The 18,757-nt window shown below is 42.0% G+C and overlaps 1 protein-coding gene across 1 annotated transcript in view; it reads left to right on the top strand.

Moving 5' to 3' along the window:
- Positions 1 to 18,757, top strand: part of LOC126387929 (neurexin-2-like) — a 174,372-nt gene that overhangs the window by 59,656 nt on the left and 95,959 nt on the right. The window contains exons 5-8 of the mRNA XM_050040725.1: positions 5,536 to 5,697; positions 11,714 to 12,143; positions 12,835 to 13,218; positions 14,066 to 14,269. Of these exons, the coding sequence (XP_049896682.1) occupies positions 5,536 to 5,697; positions 11,714 to 12,143; positions 12,835 to 13,218; positions 14,066 to 14,269 (1,180 nt within the window). The remainder of the gene's footprint in view (positions 1 to 5,535; positions 5,698 to 11,713; positions 12,144 to 12,834; positions 13,219 to 14,065; positions 14,270 to 18,757) is intronic.

The raw sequence follows: 18,757 nt of genomic DNA, 5'->3' as shown, positions 1-18,757 counted from the left end.
AGGAGGTCCATATTTACTGTAGCACAGCTCAGTGTGACACGGCGTGTTTTAACTGATAATGGAATCGCAAATATAATGCCATTATATTTGAGAGCAGGCAGACATCCCTATGGCTAATATCATCAACACTCAGCAATTCGCACCAAAACAATCTAGACTGATAAAAAGCATCACAGGTAAGAGGAAAAGTATGTATTTTTGATTGTGGGGTTACCTGTCACTTTTGGTTGATATGGGAGAACAAATGCAGTTGCTTATTTACACATCCAGCAGTGTCAGAGCAACTCTATCATTCCTTTGGAGCTGCGTCTCTGGCCATCTGAGAAATGTAGGTCTAATTTTGACTCTGTTGTAGCTCTGTTTTTGGTCTCCTCCAACTGCTGAAAGAAAATATCTGCCATTATAGCACTGCAGAAGAGGGTGCGACAAGATGGCATAATTAAAAGAGTGTCAAATTGTGGAAAAAATGTAGAAAATGAGATAAAATTATGGTGTTAATGTTTATTTCATGCATTAATTTGAACAACGTTATAGTGTCATGGCTCCAAACAGATCTGGTGTTTTCATCTGCTTCTGTTGTTTTTGTCACTTTAGTAGAGCAGAAGCTTCAGTGGCTGCTGAAGGGGTTTTTTGTTTGTTGTTTTATTCCATGCTGCTTGCAAATTGGAAATGTGCTTAAAAACACATGGATGGAAATGCACCTTGTGTTGCAGCCCTGTCTATAACATTTATATATTACTAAATAGCATTCATAATTACATTGTGGTGACAGTGTAATTGCAGGTTGGATTATGTTCACAAATAACATTTCTTTGAGTTAATATATGCCACATTTATGTAGCTAAAGCACTGGACTCGCAGGGAGGTGATTAGAGAGGATGTCGACATAGAACGTCTGAGACACCAGATTCATGGGTTCATGCCCAGACTCCTGTCTTTGGTTAAGGCAACAAATGCATTGTGGTTAAAGTTCAGAAAAGATTAAGATTCCGGTTAAATGTTAGTAGATTTTAGTGGAAAACAAAATATGTTGTCAGTGAACATTTTGCTGATAGATTCAGACCAAATTTGTGACTTGCCAGGTACATTAATTGGCAACATTTCCTCATTTTGCTACACCATTTTATTACGGCATTGCATTTCCCTCAAAAACAAATTTGCTGCTGCAAATTAGTTGTATATAAATGTAATATCTAGGAGTCGGGGCAGTGTGTTCACCAGCTAGCTGCTCTCTGTGTCTGTTTGCTGTTTGGTGCTGAGCAGGTAGTGTACAGTGGCTTTTTAGAGTGTTTTTGCTGAAAACAGCAAACAACATTTTACCCCCTAATATCACTTCTCGAAAAAGTCACAAATTGGCACATACTGGGGGAGTGTGTACAATATGTTGAGGCACACAAATTGTATCAACTCAAGCAGAGCTCCTTTTAGCTGAGGTGCAATGTAATATTCTTACCTTGGAAGTGCATTTAAAAAAAACACTACAGGAGACAAGTCGTACCACTGAGCCCAACAAGATCCCTGTGGATCATTTCTAGCACTATATTGAAACCTTTCGGAAATTGGGCTTCTGAAAGCAAAAGGGGTCCTCACAATTTTGTGCCAAATAAAGTGATCACTTAGTCAATTTACCTGAACCATAACTAAACTAAATATGTTTCTCTACAATGAGCTTTGCCACGCGCAATGCATTTTAATGTTTGATTTCTTTGCTAAAGTAGGACTCATTTTGTATCTAACTCTCTCATCATCACCAATATATTCTGAACCTGTCACATTAAGCTGCATATAAAGTTGCATCCTCCTCCACATCTATTTCCTTACCCCGGTTTCCAGAAGAGCGGCAATCCAATGCTTACAACGTCACTTATGCTTTCAGCCATGCATTTGATCCCTGTGTAAATTGCTTTCCCTTCAGATAAGTTACCCCACTGACATGTAGATAGGGGGAACTGTAACTCCCAAGAGAGTGCTGGTGGAAACATTTTATTAGATCCGGTGGTGCTTTTCAGGCTAGAATTCCTCCTATTACTATCTCCCCCTCCATCTGTCGTTTCTGTGACTGTTGTGGGCAAGCTGATTGGTGCTTATTCTCTCGCCTTTTCTGACCCTTATTAATCACGCAGGCACCTATTCATGAGCCTGACCTGCACATACAATATACTCACATACATGCATATTCATCGACGTACGTATTTAGCTCCTCTAACATAATATATATGTCATAAATATATTTTCCCATTAGTCATCTCAATGTAACAGCTGCTGTGTAGAAATCCAGGAGAAATTATGAGGAAAGGTCAGTCTCAAAATGTAGCAGCCCAGACTGGAACCTGAATATTATCCTGCTGTGTGCTTCTAATTACTGATGTTTTTGCCTAAATCACTAATTAGCATCACCTGGGATTTTGAAATGCCATTCAGGCAACTATCTGGGGTGTCATGATGTGGTGTAATGCTCATTATTAGAAGCTGGTGAGGCTTTTCTAGGTGTTGCAGAGTGGAAGAGAAGGCAGCATCAATCAGTTTTCAGGCATGAAAGCACTCTGGTTTTCTGATGTGCAGTATCATCAACCCACAGTCAAGCCCCGGTATTGTCCACTGTCTAAGCCAAAGATACTGAGGGCTTCACCACGAGATAGACAGAAATCAATACCTGCCAGTACTAGTGAATGGTGAGGCAGGACCTTGTTTTATAGACCTGACACCTGAACACACCCTGTCAGGTCATTCTTTTGTCTCTTATCCTTTCGCTTTCAGTTTACCAGCCATTTTACAGAACAGACACCACACATTTCACAAAGTGAAGTTCCGGAGATACAGCTCAGGGATTTAAAAAATCAAATCGCTTGATCATAGCTCCCACATTTTTAATGATTTGTTTTGTGTATGCTAACTGAGACCTGGCAGGGTTGTTATGATCAGTATGTTCTGAACAAGGCCACTGCTTTTACCTTTTTCACTGCTGGTAAGATGTTCTTTTTATAAAACTGGGCTGTCTATGCAGTAGAGAGACACAAATACATTTGACGTTGGTGCTTCATGACCAGAGTCAAAGGGTTGTCACATTGGAGTTTGTTGAAGAGGTAGAAAATCTACAACTACCAGAATGCACTGTGGCACACCAGACCAATAAACACTTCCGCTGGTGGGTGACCTAGTGCGAGCTTGTCCGTTTTGACACAGAAAACAATATGGCTGCCGGCTGGTAACAAACAAGTTAAACACTAAGTTAAAATATGTTTCTGAAAACATTTTAGGCAAGAAATAGGCAGCACAGAAACAGAATCTTGGTTGATATTTGTTCAGCACTGCTTGGTTTTAGGTTACTCTAACTTGCTTGTAGGTAGGCTCCAGCTCTAGCACCCCCCACGCAATCTTGAACCACAATACGCAGTTAAGGAGAATGAATGAATGCTTACTGTTTGATGGCAGTTTTTCAACGTTCGTTTTTACAATACAGGAAACAGTGTGGCGCCCATTTCCTGTTCACAAATTCTCGAATTACAGCCAAACAGTGCACTGAAATATATTTCTGAAGACAATTTAGGTTAGAAATAAGCACTACAGTAGCAAATTCTTGGTTTGTATTTGCTCAGCACTGCCTAGTTTTACATTTTGATCTGTGTTCAGTCTAAGTTTTAGAGACAGAAAGGCAACTCTCTGTCAATCCACATCTATACTCTTTGTGCATGTGGTGGTGGGCATATGAAAATGCGGAGTTACAAGCTGTAGTTTGAGCAGCAGCCCTAGAGCCAGCGAAAATCCGCCGGATGATGCAAAACGATTTGAGCTGAGAAATGAGCAGGGAGATTCGGGCGATAATAAGATGGAGGGGAAGTTTACCACGCCACAGTTCATTTACACATACCACCCACATTGATATCATACAAAGCTGGTTATAATCAGCAAAGTATCCCTTCAAGTACAGGTCTGTTGCATCAGGTGGTGATGGTAGTGCAGTTTTTATCCAGGCTTGAGATCTAGGTTAGTGTCTCCATCTTTATTTTCCTTCTCTTGCTATGTAATGATATAGTGGAGTAATGGCGTCCTGAGCAGCCAATGAAGTTACGCTTTCTCTGTGTGAGTTGTAATCTGAGCTTATCTGTTCTTTGTTGTGGCAGCCGGACCGCACGCACATGCATGTTAGTATGATTAACATAGCTAATCACTGCTGCTCTGCACTGTGCTCATACAGCAGTTACCGCTGATAATGTTGTTTCAACCCACGGTGGCAGGACAGTATCATGTTAACACTGTCAGCAACACTTAACATTGTCAGCAGTGTTAGCGCTGTTAGCACCATTAGCACGGCTAGCACTGTGAACCCCGCAATTTCAGCCACTTTCATGTATGCTTGTGACGTCGGAGGCTCTGAATGTCGTTTATACTGATAATAACAACAAATTTACAACAAAAATACAAAGTGCTTCACAATAGATATATGTGAATATTAAAGCTAATAAACATGTTTAAGATATAGAACAGGATAAATGGTATAAAAAGTCATAATAAATACCATGTAACACCTATTAATGCTCATTTTTCTTAATTTAATTCTCAAAAATGTCTTAATCAAAATTAAAATTCTAAATAAAAGATCTATATGTATCTGTATCAAACACTATTAATCATTAAATGTGTACTGTAAAAGACAACTAAACTGTGTACTGAACATGCAGGGGCTGTTTAATTGATAACCGAGAGCACTTTCCAATCCCCTACATATGATTTGGTCTTTGATACATGACCACTGGCTTGATTTTGACAAAATGTTTTATTAATGACATCTTTTCACTCAAGCTCTGCATTTATAAAATGATGTGTGTGACTGGCCTGAGACATGAGAACAATTAGTTGCAGTGTTGAACATGCATGTCCCCTGCCTCGTAGAAGCACTCATTTTTCATTTTAAGTCAATTCATCACAGGAAGTACAGTATATTAATTAGCTTTTCGTAGCAGATTTTCTTAGAAAATGATTTTCTTTCCCATCACAAAGAAAGCATAATTGTTTTCACTTATTACCCCAAAGTGGGAGCTGGTACATTTGTGCAGGAATACATATTAACTGTAGACTTATTGTCATGGCAACAAGCATATCATTTCTTCTCCTATAGCCCTATTCAGTCATTCATTTCCTTTGTCTCTGTGTACTGATGAGACTGATAGGGGAATAATCTTGTTTTGTTGCTGTCAATGCACAAGCATCGTGGCTTGCCATCTTGATATCTTTAATCTCAAATTAATTGAGTACACTGTAGCATTCATATTGCTTTGGAGCCGAAATATCAGTGGAAGGAATATTTATGGTATATTGACTCCACTGCAATCCTGCTAATATATCAGAAACAGGGATCATCTGAGATTAGTGAACCCTTCAAAGCTGTTCTTGTAATTGCCTTCAAGAACCAACATTAAGGCAAGCTCAACTAGAATCAAGAAATGAGGCATGAAATAATTAGGACAGTTCTTTCTGTCTGACTTAAAAATCTCCATGTCTTGTCATTTATTTCCTCCCACAACGGGTCCTCTGTAGGTGACGATCTTGGTGGATGGGATTCTCACCACCACCGGCTACACACAGGAGGACTACACCATGCTGGGCTCTGATGATCTCTTCTACATAGGGGGCAGCCTAAACACAGCCGACCTGCCAGGCTCCCCGGTCAGCAACAACTTCCTGGGCTGTCTAAAAGATGTGAGTACAGCTTGACCTCTGTCCCAGCAGAGGACTGGAAACACTATCCTACCCCTCTTAGATAGCACTCCCCTTTCCTATAAGCAGAGCATGTTCTGCGTATAGAAAATCACCCCTCACATTCGTATTGATTCTCCTGTTGTAGGATGTTTGAAGGAGAAACATTCAGCCGCATATGTGCTGCTCACAGCATATGCATTTATAGATTCCTGTGGGAATCCCTTTGAGGACGTAGCACTAATACACAGAAGAAACAGATGCATCTTCTTATGTTCATTCCTGAAACATAGTCTGAACTTTTCATTGCTGTTTTCCAAATTTTTAAAGCTTTTTAACTCCGGCCTGTACCTGTCACACTGATTATCTCGAGCAAGCAAGTTAAGATCATGTACTCAGCATTAGAATTAATATAGACAAAGCAGTGAATAATGGATTAATGCCCAATTTCAGCCTGGGCTTACAATTTTTTTATGAAGTGAGCATACTCATGAAAAGCAAATGATGTGGTATGTGCATTAAAAGTGAGAGGAATGCTTTCCCTCACCAAGGACAGATTAGGAGGAGACATGACTAAAACAGACAGCAGAAAGTAGCATAAGCGTCAGGGCTGCAGATCGGTGTATATATATTTTCTTGGGGTCAATACCCAGCTCAAACAAATGAGTTTTCTTCTGGCAGAGACACTTACGTCAAAGGATATAAGACCATTTATTCCATAAATGCTTATAAACTGTTATTAGGCTCCGCTCTTGATCCCCATTAAATCCAGCTGCATGGGATTCAGCAGGGAGTACAATGCACCAAGGACAGAACAGACACATCACTTAGAGGATACACAAAATGCACAAGGCAAATAGGGTGGAAATAGCCTGACTAAGCTAGTAAAAGCAGCAATGAGTTGGCGCAAAGTAGAGACAAGCAGCAGCTTCTTCACTGTATGTGTGAGAGTGAGAAATTGCCAGATTATAAATACTGACATATAGTCTTCTTTAAAGTAGATTAATGACTTATTTGAATATTGTTGGAGATTGTGCGCCTGACTTAAGTGCTCTGCCAGAACTATCATGAAAAGATTTGTTTTTCAGTTTCAAATTTTCTCGAGTCGGAAAAAAGCTCCTTCACTTGCCAAGTCCTAACCACAAAGCATCCAGTTTTTGCAGACACACAAAAACAGCATTTATGGTGAAGAGCTGAAATCTTCACACTGCTGTATTTGTGTCCACAACAAGTAATCTGTGTTTCAAAGTTAAGTCGTGTCTGATAAATAGAGACGTTACTGACAAACTCTTCCTCTGTGAGTTTTAGTTACGCTGGGCTTTGGGGATGGGAATGTCGTTCGGTCCACCACTTCGGTCCAGACTGAAATATCTCGGCAACTTTCAGAATGGATTGCCATGAAATTTGGACAAACATGAATGGTTCCCCAAGGATGAGTCATACAGACTTTGATCCCCTGAATGTTTCCTTTGGTTTATGTGGGCCAGATAACCTGCAAAACCTGCTGTGCTTTATGTTAAGTTCTATTAACAACATTTAGCATGCTAACAGGTCAAACTAAGATATTGAACCTGGCAAATATTACCTGCTAAACATTGGCAGGTTAGCATCAGTGGTGGGTAGAGTAAACAGAAACGATACTTAAGTAAAAGTAGCATTACTTTATAACATCATTGACTCAAATAGAAGGAAAAGTAATCATAAAAGTAACAACAGCAGTAGGAGTAAAAAAATATCTAATAAAAAAGTACTCAAGTAGTGAGTGACTTCATTAGATGCAATGTGTACCGTTCAAACAGGTCCCCAACAGGTAATAACTGATGTGAAGTGCATGTTATATGTCATGAAAGTGTATCCAGAACCAGATAAATGAGAAAATATATAGGGATGCACGATGACATCAGCACATCATCAGTATCGGCCGATTTCAGCTTTAAAATGAATCAACCAGCATGCTTTTTCTTATTTTGCACAATGAATGAATATTACATACATTAAAAAATATTCTATTTCATGTCTCCATCTGCTGGTGGGCCATCAGGATAAGTGTATGCGTGCATAATATGGTGTTAATTCCACTACAGAAGAGGAATGATGATCACTAAAATTAGGTCGGGGAAAAAAGTGGAGATATATCAATACTGGTATCGGTTATCGGCCAAGTAAGATCTTTTATATCGGCATATCAGATATTGGCATTATCGTGCATCAACTAAAACTATGTGCAGTTTAAAGGGATAATTTGGGTCTTTGGAGGTGGGGTTGTAAAAGGTACTTATCCATAGTCAGTCATAGTCAGCCATTTGAAAAATCTATATTGGTGGAAGTGTACACTGTATTTAGTAAATCTTCCTTACTTTGCCGCCAGACAGCAATTTCCATCGGGGAACTAAAGCTGTTTTATTGCTGTGTTCAAGCCACCAGACTCCATTGAGAAAAACAATAATTTAACATCTTTGAACACAGGAGCTGCTGGTCTACTGTTGTTTTGATCAGTGAGTTAGTTTGTGTTATTGTGTGACTTTGGTGTGATTCACCAGAATCACACAATAGCACAGACAAACTAAGTGATGGAGGCAGGGGTAGACCTGCAGCTCCAGTGTTCAGCAAGCTGAAATGACTGTTTTTTTTAATGAAGTCTGGTGGCTTTGATGAGAGCGTACATGAGGAACTGAAGCCACTAACAGCTTCCTGTCATAATGGACTGTCTGTGTCACGGTAAAGTGGTGAAAATGTCTGATATATATCAAACACCTAAACTTTTGTTGTCTTTTTAAGTGAGTAAAACATGTTTGCAGCTGCCCTCGTCCACACCAGTGCACAAAAGCACCATATAAATGCAGTCCTTTACTGTAGGCAATATACTGACTATGGATAAGAATCCAAACTATCCCTTTATCCTATTTAACTCCTATAAACAAAGCAGCAGGAAAAAAAACTTTGTGTGTGTGTCTACATAAACCTCTGTTCCACCTGTGGTGCTATGATTGTCTAGTAGCTTATCTCTCGCTGTTGGACAGTCGCTGTCATGCGTGTCAGCTCAGCTGTATATTAAAATGATTTACGGCTAAGCGTTTCAGTAAAAGCAGCAAGATGTGTGTGGCCCAATGTGATAGAGTAGAATAAATACATATAATTTAGCGCAAATGTACTTGAGTAAGAATAAGAAGTATTCTGCAAAACAACTAGTGTCAGAAGTAAAATATAAGTAAATATGACATATCACCACTGGTGAGCATTGCCACTGTGAGCATGTTAGCACTCTGATATTAGCATTTTGCTCAAAGCACTGTGTGCCACAGGACAGCCTTAGACAGCTGCTCCATGTTGTTTAAACAAGTTTAGGCTATTGATTTCCACTGTGAATCTCATAGTCCACACAGTCTACAGATGTGTAATTTTGTCCAATAACTTTGCAGTACAGGCACATTTAAACTGAACATGAATTTGTTGTAGTCTTAATAAAGTAGGCATGACATCAACATTTCAAAGCACTCAAGCGTTAACTGAATGATTTTTAAATGGAGTGTCTCTGCAGCGTGAATATACTGAATTGAAAATTAGATGTTATTTATGGACAGGTTATTGTCCCAGCACCCTGCCAATGCTGCAGCCCCCGCTCTGTGGGCGGTGCGGCTGGTGGTGGTGTTGAGACCTACTACTGCTGCGTGGAGTCGCACAGATGTACTGTAGGCATGCAGGGAGAGTGTGACGCGATAAAGAGTCATGAAGACGGAATCACAAAGCCCGAAAAGTCCCAGTAATGAGGGCGAGCGGTGGCAGAGGCTGATCAAATGGGATCAGCCTCTGCCTGGAGATCCAGGAGGCAGGTTCACAGACGGGTCAGTCAAAGCCTGAGCTCTATAGTTTGATGATGAAGTGCAGAAACAAAGCTCTGCGGTGAATGGGAAGAATTCAAACATACATATTCATCTTAATCCATGCGGGAAAGAAAAGTAACTAAAATATTTATTGTATAAGCAGTGCATCTATTTAGGGGGATATCTGTCTTATTTTACCGAGTGTAGAGAGTTTGGGCCATGACTAATCTCTTAAGACATTACATGATAATAAATGTGAGTGCTGCTGGGGAGAGGCCATCAGGTTCATCAGGTACAGGAAAACTAATGGCCACTTGCAGACGGATGTCACGACTACAACAACTAGCAGGGAGAGATGAATTTGTCTTTGAAGTCACCGGCTTATTGGTCTGCAGCATGTGTGCCCACAGGATATCCCACACTGCATCATTAGGTCCCTCTAATGCTTCAAAGATTGTACCCAATTTGGTTATGAAGAATGTGCTCACACGGCTGTTAGCAGCAGAGAAGGTCTCCATTCTCAGTCTGCTGTTATTCTTCACCACTTGAGCATAAAAGACATGAGGGCTTTGTCAATTGACACTGGGGGAGCTTTATTCTTGTGTTTCGGGATACTCTGTAATCCTTGTCACATACAACAGGCGTCTGAATTGGTGAAATAGGATTCCACTTCCTGTATTGTCCTTTGGCTTATGTAATAGCTCTGCAGAGGTCACAGTGTGCCTTTGGCGTTGCTAGTTGTAAACAATGTCCGTATATGACTGCTAACGCACCGTTCCCGCTTTGTGAACGTGTCCTGATTGACTGTCTTCCCATTTAAAAATTGCCTGTTACACTCATTTCTCGATGGTCAGTTTCACCATCTGATTTCACTGCTTAATTAGTCACACTGAAGGCAGTGTGAAGTGTGATATTGGCTCAAATTGCCTCTCAGCTCTGCTGTTAGTCCTCTGTGCAGTGTGGTGTGTCACCTCAGGCAGTGACTGGTCGCAGAGTGATGTGGCAGATAACAGTGGGCTCGGGGTGACTTACAGCTGATACAGAATGAGACAAGGACTGTTGTCTCCCGCTGTGCATATTGATGAACCTGCACTGAAAGTAGAAAATAATACAATAACGGCGCAGAGCAGCCCGCACTGGCACGCTATTGAAGTACGCTCCCAGTATAAACAGGGTATATTGTGTGTAGTGTAAGTAAATATATTTGAAAAGGCTTTTGTACTTCTCTCTGTTTCCTGTGATTGATCTGAAATCTCAAATCAATAGCCAGACATTCCTCAAAGACAGAGGGAGGTCTTTTGTATATTCACTGCAGCCGGAGAGTATAATCAGATTTTTCCACTGCTGTTTATCTGCATCATGAGCTCAGCACTCAAGTTTATGCCCTCTTACATTTACTATATTCACCTTTTTGAAATATAAATTGCATTTTTGTGCTTGTAAAAGATGGAGTCCGCCTCTCTCCACCACCCACCATCTCTGCTTGGACTTGATCTCTCTCACTTTACTTTGTATAAACACATATAATTGTCATTGTGTAGGTGCTGTGTCTGTGATTCCTCCCCCCTGAATTTAAGATTATTCCACTGTCAGACCCATTGTACGTTCCTTAGTGAGTCAGCTAAATGTCTAAAATGTAAATGTTTGCATTTGCATCTAAATCTAAATGCGTTTACTGAATTTTTTTAAAAGCATCTCCGCTCCTGCTGCCTCCTTGGTTTTCTTTTTCACGACAGGTTTTGTAGTTAATGAAGTAATTTTATGGTAAACCTGAAAACATCCAGATCAAAAAGCAGACAGTGTTGGTATGGTGAGCTTTTGATTTTGAGTACCTGTAAAACGCAGTGTGTTCAGTTGTACATATCTCCTCTGTATCTGCGTGGACACACAGTCAGGAACAATCTCAGACAGACAAAGTGTGATTCATTTTCTTTTATTAATGCATCAAGCGCCTCTACATCCGTTTAATTAAAGGTGCCAGTTTATTGGAGCGGACTATGGAAATGAAATCATTGGGACATTTTCCATCAGAGCTTTGAGTTCAGGGATGATTCAACTTGTTTTCTGCAGCGTGTCCTCGCGATTATGCCGTGTCATATCGATTCTAATACTTATTGATGAGTAATATTCAACCCTTGCACCGAATTCATTGCTCTTCCCAGCTGTCACCTCACCGCAACATCTCTCTCATTTATTAGGTGGTCTACAAGAATAATGAGTTTAGACTGGAGCTGTCACGACTGGCTGAACAGCGAGACCCAAAGATCAGTATCCATGGTGACCTGATATTCAGCTGCGAGGATGTGGAAGCCCTGGAGCCGGTCACCTTTGACACGCCATCTGCCTACTTGACATTGCCCAGGTGGAACACAAAGAAGACGGGCGCCATATCTTTTGACTTCCGCACCACAGAGCCCGTCGGCCTGCTGCTGTTCAGCCACGGCAGCCTGCAGGGCACGCAGCCCGACAGGAAGCCCAGGGCCGATTTCTTCGCCATAGAGCTGCTGGATGGGTTTCTCTACCTGGTCATGGATATGGGCTCTGGCAGCATCAAGATGAGAGCCAGTAACAAGAGGCTTGACGATGGCGAGTGGTGCCATGTGGACTTCCAGAGGAGAGGGCGCAACGGTAAGAGAATTATATTTGTGAAGGCAGGGGAAGCCTTCTGTCTGCTTCTGTTACTGTGCTCCTCCAGTTTTAGCTGTGAAGCAGAAAAAGTTCCAAGCTGTGAAACCACCATATGCCAGCATGGATTCAGTCACATTGGCACGCTCTTACTTTTTATTCACTGCAGTGAAACATGCATGCACATTAGGTTTTAATTACAATGATATTTTCCCTTGCTATAATCTATGTATGACATTTTGAAATCTGTGTTAACCTATTTCACAAGTGGCCAATTATACAGGCACCCACCTCAAATTGGGACTTATTAGTACAATCCAAATGTCTGCCTTATTAGTAGAATCCAAAATACACACAGTTCCTTCTATTTCTTCCTACTCATTTCTATAAATAAATTTCCTTCCTTCTCAAGCAGGGCAATGTGACAATGCAGATTTGTCATTTGTAATTCTTCACTTTTCCAGAGCAAGTTTTAGTTTCGGCTCCTGCTTCTGCTCACACAGTCAACTCCTGAGGACTGGCAGTACAGTTTCTTAATCCACACTCTTTTAAAACAAGCGCAGACTAATGCCCACTCCCTCAATCTCACAGTTTGTTCTCACTTCTCACTTAGCACAGCCCACACACACCTGTCTTGATTTTCTGTAACAAAAACATTGTGCAAGTACAAATTGACTCACTGCCCGCCCTACAGGCTTTATCTCGGTGAACAGCCAGAGCATCCCCTTTTCTGCTAACGAGGGCAGTGAGATCCTTGACCTAGACGGAGACATGTATCTCGGAGGTTTACCTGAAGACCGCCAAGCCCTCATGCTCCCCCCTGAGGTATGGACCGCCTCCCTCAGCCTTGGCTACGTGGGCTGTGTGAGGGACCTCTTTATTGACGGGCAGAGCCGGAACCTGTGGAGGCTGGCCGAGGTTCAGAGCGCCACAGGTGTCAGCAGCTTCTGCACCAGGGAGACTCATGTCAGGTGCGCCAGAGACACGTGTGCCAACGGCGGACACTGCAGAGAAGGCTGGAACCGCCACATTTGTGACTGCAACGGAACTGGCTACCTCGGGCCCAGCTGCGAGAAGGGTAAGAGTCTCTGAAACAGATGATGGTGGATGGGGAGGATAAGTGATTTCAAAATGCTGCTGCAAAGCTTTTAACACACTTTGGCCTGTATTTTATTTATTAACTTAGCTGTGTAGTGGCTGGAAAGTGCCTGCACAGATGGGAAAAATGTAGATACAAAGAAAACTCATTATCAGACCCTACTGCTCAGCCCTTCCAAATAATAATAATTTGATTTGCAATAGCAGTACGATCATCTACATACTGTATAATGTCATACCTATTCAAATGAGTTCTCTCAAATCAGAGTAACCTTCCACGTCCACAAAGCAGTCTAGGTGACAGTCAAAGGACAAAATGCATATTTTTTAATGTAAGCCATAGTAAATTACAGTATTTTCCTACAGTGTAGTGATTCATTAATGAATTGTCGGTATCATAAGGCCAGTGCTATGAGTGTTTCATTAGAAATGCAGTGCTGCCTCGGCACGGTGATTCGGCCTGAATCACTTTGCATTTACCATGCAGATGGTTTTCTCACAGAGAGGCCAAATTACGCAGATCCATTGGCAGCTAATAGTATGAGGGATATATGAAAATCCCTCTTGTATTGCACTATGATGGGTATAAATCCTTCAGAAATTTGATTGCTGCTGTAATCTCACCGCTGTCTTTGCATGCTCCAGGCTTTTTCTGCCATCTGGTGAGACTGATGAAAACTGCAATCTAAAATGATATCATGCCGCACCTGAGATAAGCTCAAATAGATTTCAGGTTTCATTCCATAAATGCCACTTTGTGTTTTTAATTTAGTGTTGTTGAACCCCTCGGGGGTTCAATGTCTGCTTCCTCTTCCTGAAAACCACAGAGGCCACCATGGTGAGCTATGACGGCAGCATGTATCTGAAGGTGGTGCTGCCAAGGACGCTGCACACAGAGGCCGAGGACGTGTCCCTCCGCTTCATGTCCCAGAGGGCCTTTGGCCTGCTGATGGCCACCACGTCGCAGCAGTCGGCGGACACCCTGCGTCTGGAGCTGGACGGAGGCAGAGTGAAACTCACTGTGAACCTGGGTAATGCTGCTGCGGCAAATGCGAGCAGATAATACCAGTTGACCTTTCAGGACGTGTCACCAAGCTAGAGTTCTCATGACATTAGTTTTGTCTCAGACTCTCTCATTCCCATCTTCATACACTGTAACTACAGTTGCTTAAAATAATCATTGACTGCATGTTGCTATAATTTATTTGCAATTTTCCAGAGACCTGTGGTGTCAGATTATTTCAGTGTAGGTCAGTTTAACTGGATATTAGGGAATGCAATTATGAGTGGTCAGTTTCATAACATTTAAACAAATATAGTGATAACAATGAAATGTGGACATATGGAACGGTCCTGGATGAAGTTACAGAAAATCATTTTCAACAGTTTCTATTTTAGCCAAATATACTTTGGTTTGCTCAAAGCAGAAATGAAAGAACATCTTAATGAACTAACTGATGGTGTAAATCATCATATCAGCTGTATTTTAGAAAGAGATCATTTGGAGTTTAAAAGCGCTTCATCTATGGATGGGATTTAAATTAATACTTTGACCTTTTAGGAAATGAGCTTTTTGACTTCCTGGCAGAGAGTTAGAGGAGGAGATCGACAAGACTGTCGTATCCATCAATAAAAGATAAGCCAGCAGAGAGTTAGCTTAGCACAAGGACTGGAAACCAGGCGAAACAGTGAGCCTGGCTCTGTCGTATGTTCACAAAACTCACCCACTGCTACACGTGACGCTTAGTAATTAATGTTCTTTTTCTGTACAAAAACTGAAGTGTAAAAATGACAATTCCTTCTTTTATGAGGCGTTATGTATCAGACAATTTCTTGGCCATGCACAGTAACTTCCTGGAATCTATGCTGGTTGCCTGGCAACCGCTCAGAGCCAAGAAATAGTTCAATACATAGCCCCCTGTAATACAGCAAATTGGCGTATTTACTCTCGGTAGCTGGCTGTGGCTCCATATTTGACGAACATCTGAGGGTGTTTTCACATATAGTCCTTTTTAAACAAACTGAACTCAGTCTTCTTAAAGTGCACCGAAAAGTGGACCAACAGAAAAAAGACTCAGTTCTCTTTCTGGTCAACTTCAGCTCTGATGGGGCCTCAGTCCTCTTTCTGTTCACACTTTACTGACACAGTTTTGTTTTTACTTTTAGTGTGGTTATGAAACCCCTCACTTTTAAATGAACTTAAAATTGGAGTAAACCTTAGTGTTTCTGTGCTGTAGACTGTTGCCGTTTGATGTATTCCACATTCAACATCTGGACACGTGCAGTATCTTCCATGTCCTGCGTCATTGCAAGCATTACAGGCCGACATGGTTTCGTCTGTTTTTTAGGCGTCCCAGTGCAACAGCGTGTGATCTAGAGGGCTAAATACAATGACAAAGAGTAAAGTGAACCTGGAGCGCTTTGTGTTCACAAGGCACAGGTCAATTTAACCCCACCACTGACTTGAGGGGAACCGAACTCAGACCACCTTGGGAGATGGTCTGAGTTCGGTTCGCTTCAGAGGGGTCTGAGATCTTGGAGTGTTCACATATGCGCAACAAATGCTGAGTCACCGCTCTGAGTCCGTTTGAAAGGGCTGAAAAGGACCAAGCGTGAAAACACCCTTACTCTCTTCCAGGGTTTACTGTAGACATTGTGTTTATGTAGTAACCTGTGTATCTTAACCACTCGCACACTTTTGCTTCTTGGGCGTCACAAAATGTGTATATTTATACAGTAAGAGATGTATCATCGTATCTTTTCAACATAATAGTACAAAACTGAACAACTGATGTGAAACAAATGAAGAATACTTCATCTGAATTCCAAAATCAATCTTTTAAAAACATTTTGGAGATTTTTTTAGAAACAAAAAGCAATGATAAAAGGGGTTTAAGCAACTGTAGATGTGTATGTATCTTCTGCCTCTCTCTTTCTCTTTCTCCTGCTCTCTCTCTCAGTTCATCCAGTGGTCAGGTCCCATCTGACCGTCTCGGCTCTTTCAGCCCTTCAATGGCTTGTCTGCAGTTCAAGGAGAAGGCAGTCAGAGACCAGATCCATCATTACGCTGAGATATTACCACTTAGACCGCTCACGCCATAGATGCGGCCATTGTCGTTCCCCCTCCCTCCACATTTACTGGCCTGTCCAGTTTAGAGCCGCTTCACTGAACAGAGGGTGCCAGTGATGGACACACACACTCGCACACATGCACACACCTGCAGCAGAAAGTCACTCTGGTCTCTGGCTGTCTGTATCCACTGCTCTGTGATGGTTGACAGCTTGAGAGCACTCCTCAGCCACATGACTTACACCAATATATTCATGGATGAAATTGGTTTCATTATTCAGGACATGCAAATGGTGAGCGGGTGAATCTATTCTGAGGCCGAAAATGTGAATACTGCAGATGGATTTAGGAGATATTAGCATGATAAACAGTTAGCAAAGCATCACATTTGTGCTGGTGTCATTATTTTCACGGTGTAAGGTTCACTGTGGCTGCAGGTTGTGCAAATCGCCCTTTTCCTCTGGATTTAACTTGGAAAATAGTTTATTACCATCAGGCCAGCCTGCAGAACAAGCAGGAGGCCGGATCATTTCAGTTAACCGCACTCTGAGTTTAAGAGTGAAGACGGATCAAGGTTTGGGCTTTGGAGTAGAGGTGCATCGGTACAATAGGTCAAATTATTAAGTTTAACTCATACCACTGAAACTTATTATGTTACACATTCATGACCTTTTCAGTATTATTTAGTGAAATAAATCAATCACGTTAATGTCTTATCACTTATGAATGCATGTAGGCTCTCCCAAACATAAATTATACAAGAGGCTATACAGCTGAAGAAAACTGAGATGGTTTCATCTCACAGGAAATGAGACGTTTATTGCAAATTCTGCATGATCCCAGTAACTGCTTGACCTTAAAACTGGGGTTAGCAGAAATCTGGAAAGGAAAATACAGGAATACACACCCTCCCCCTGCAGCTCTCCCCTCTCTGTTCGAGCCCCTCCCACCAGGCGACCATCGCTATATGCACATGCTTCATACAGAAACTCAGGGTTCCCCACACATTCATTATTTAATCTTATTTCATTGTAGAGTTGTATGCAATGCATTCGCTCAGCCCCTCCTTGCCCCCCTTACTGTCTCTCTATTGGACTACATATATGACAAGAATTAGCTAGCTAGCCACCCTAGCATACCTTTGCCTTGCTCCCAACTGCTGTGAACTCCAGCTTGGGGCATGGAGCTTCAGTCAGCAGCTGTAGTAGCTCGAATTCAGCCATCACAAACCCCCCAGTGCCGGGAGTGACTGCAGGCTGCCTAGAAAACCGCAGCAACAGAAAGTTTGCGGATCCAGCAGGGAGTCAGGGCTGCCCGGTCCCCAGAAGTTTGGGTTTGCACTACCTGGATTTGGGATGCTGCAGCTGCTGACTGGGGGTCCGTCTCCGGAGCTGCTGCCAGCTCTCCTCCCGGTAAGGTGGTCTGTAGCAGCGGGCAGAGAGGTGGACACACTGTGATTTGAGGTTCAAGCTAATGTTAGCTACATTAACATGACTGTATAATGAATTACCTGTGTTAAAGACATGAGCTTTGGCTGCGCTTAGAAGTAGGCTAAACTATACCCACATTTTCAGTCCATCTCTGGCACGTTCATTGTCAGACTCTCTTATTGTTAAGGTCGTCTTCCTTTTTGGGGTTGCTTTGCAGCGTAGGCAGTTGTTGCCAATGCTGGAATAGCAACTTTCTCTGCAGGATTCTCAGCTATTGTATCAGGCTTTCACAGAAGGGGCTTGCACATGCATCTGCATTAGTAGAACAGCTAATAGGAACACCCTGGGAACACTCTGCTCCCAGGATTTTGGCCCTGTGACTGGCCAGAATCTCCCGTCATAGACTAGATTTTCGAAAGCCCAGTCTAGTGTCCTCTCAGACCACTTGAATTACAATACGCTCAAACTAAATTATGGGATTTTTGCCCAGTGATGCCGAAATTAAACCGCCTACCTGAGCTTTAAACACTGCTCAGTAGCCACTCTAACTTGTTTTCTGAAGTTAATTCATTAGGCTCCTTTGGGTGATTAAGGCGGTTTATTCTGTTTCACGTGTTGAAATCTTCAACCGAATCAAGCACAGGTTCCTCTTTTTTTATCTGCTTCAGACAATTTTCCTCACAGCGGTACGTGTTTGTTGTATTACCCCAAAGCAGGTGTCAGTAAAACTATCAGTCCCAGTATCTGCAGACGGTTGAATGTAAGCAGCCGATACCGATGCTAAAAATAATACTGGTGCACCTCCACTTTTACGGTCAATAAAACTCTTATTGATCCCGACTTTGATCTGGTCTATTGTACTCCCAGCAGTGCCAGACACATGCTGATCCTTTCACTCACTGTTCCTTTTTCTAATGTTATGTACACTACAGGGAGGAAAGTGGCGGTTTAGACTCTCGAGGCTGTCCCCGGATGGTGGGCTCTGAAAAGCACTGAACTGTCTGCAGAATGTACCTTGA

This window comes from Epinephelus moara, chromosome 3 (assembly GCF_006386435.1).
Source record: "Epinephelus moara isolate mb chromosome 3, YSFRI_EMoa_1.0, whole genome shotgun sequence".
Classification (NCBI taxonomy): domain Eukaryota; kingdom Metazoa; phylum Chordata; class Actinopteri; order Perciformes; family Serranidae; genus Epinephelus; species Epinephelus moara.
Note: the sequence above shows the minus strand (reverse complement) of the source record. Positions and strands in the feature narration are given on the sequence as shown.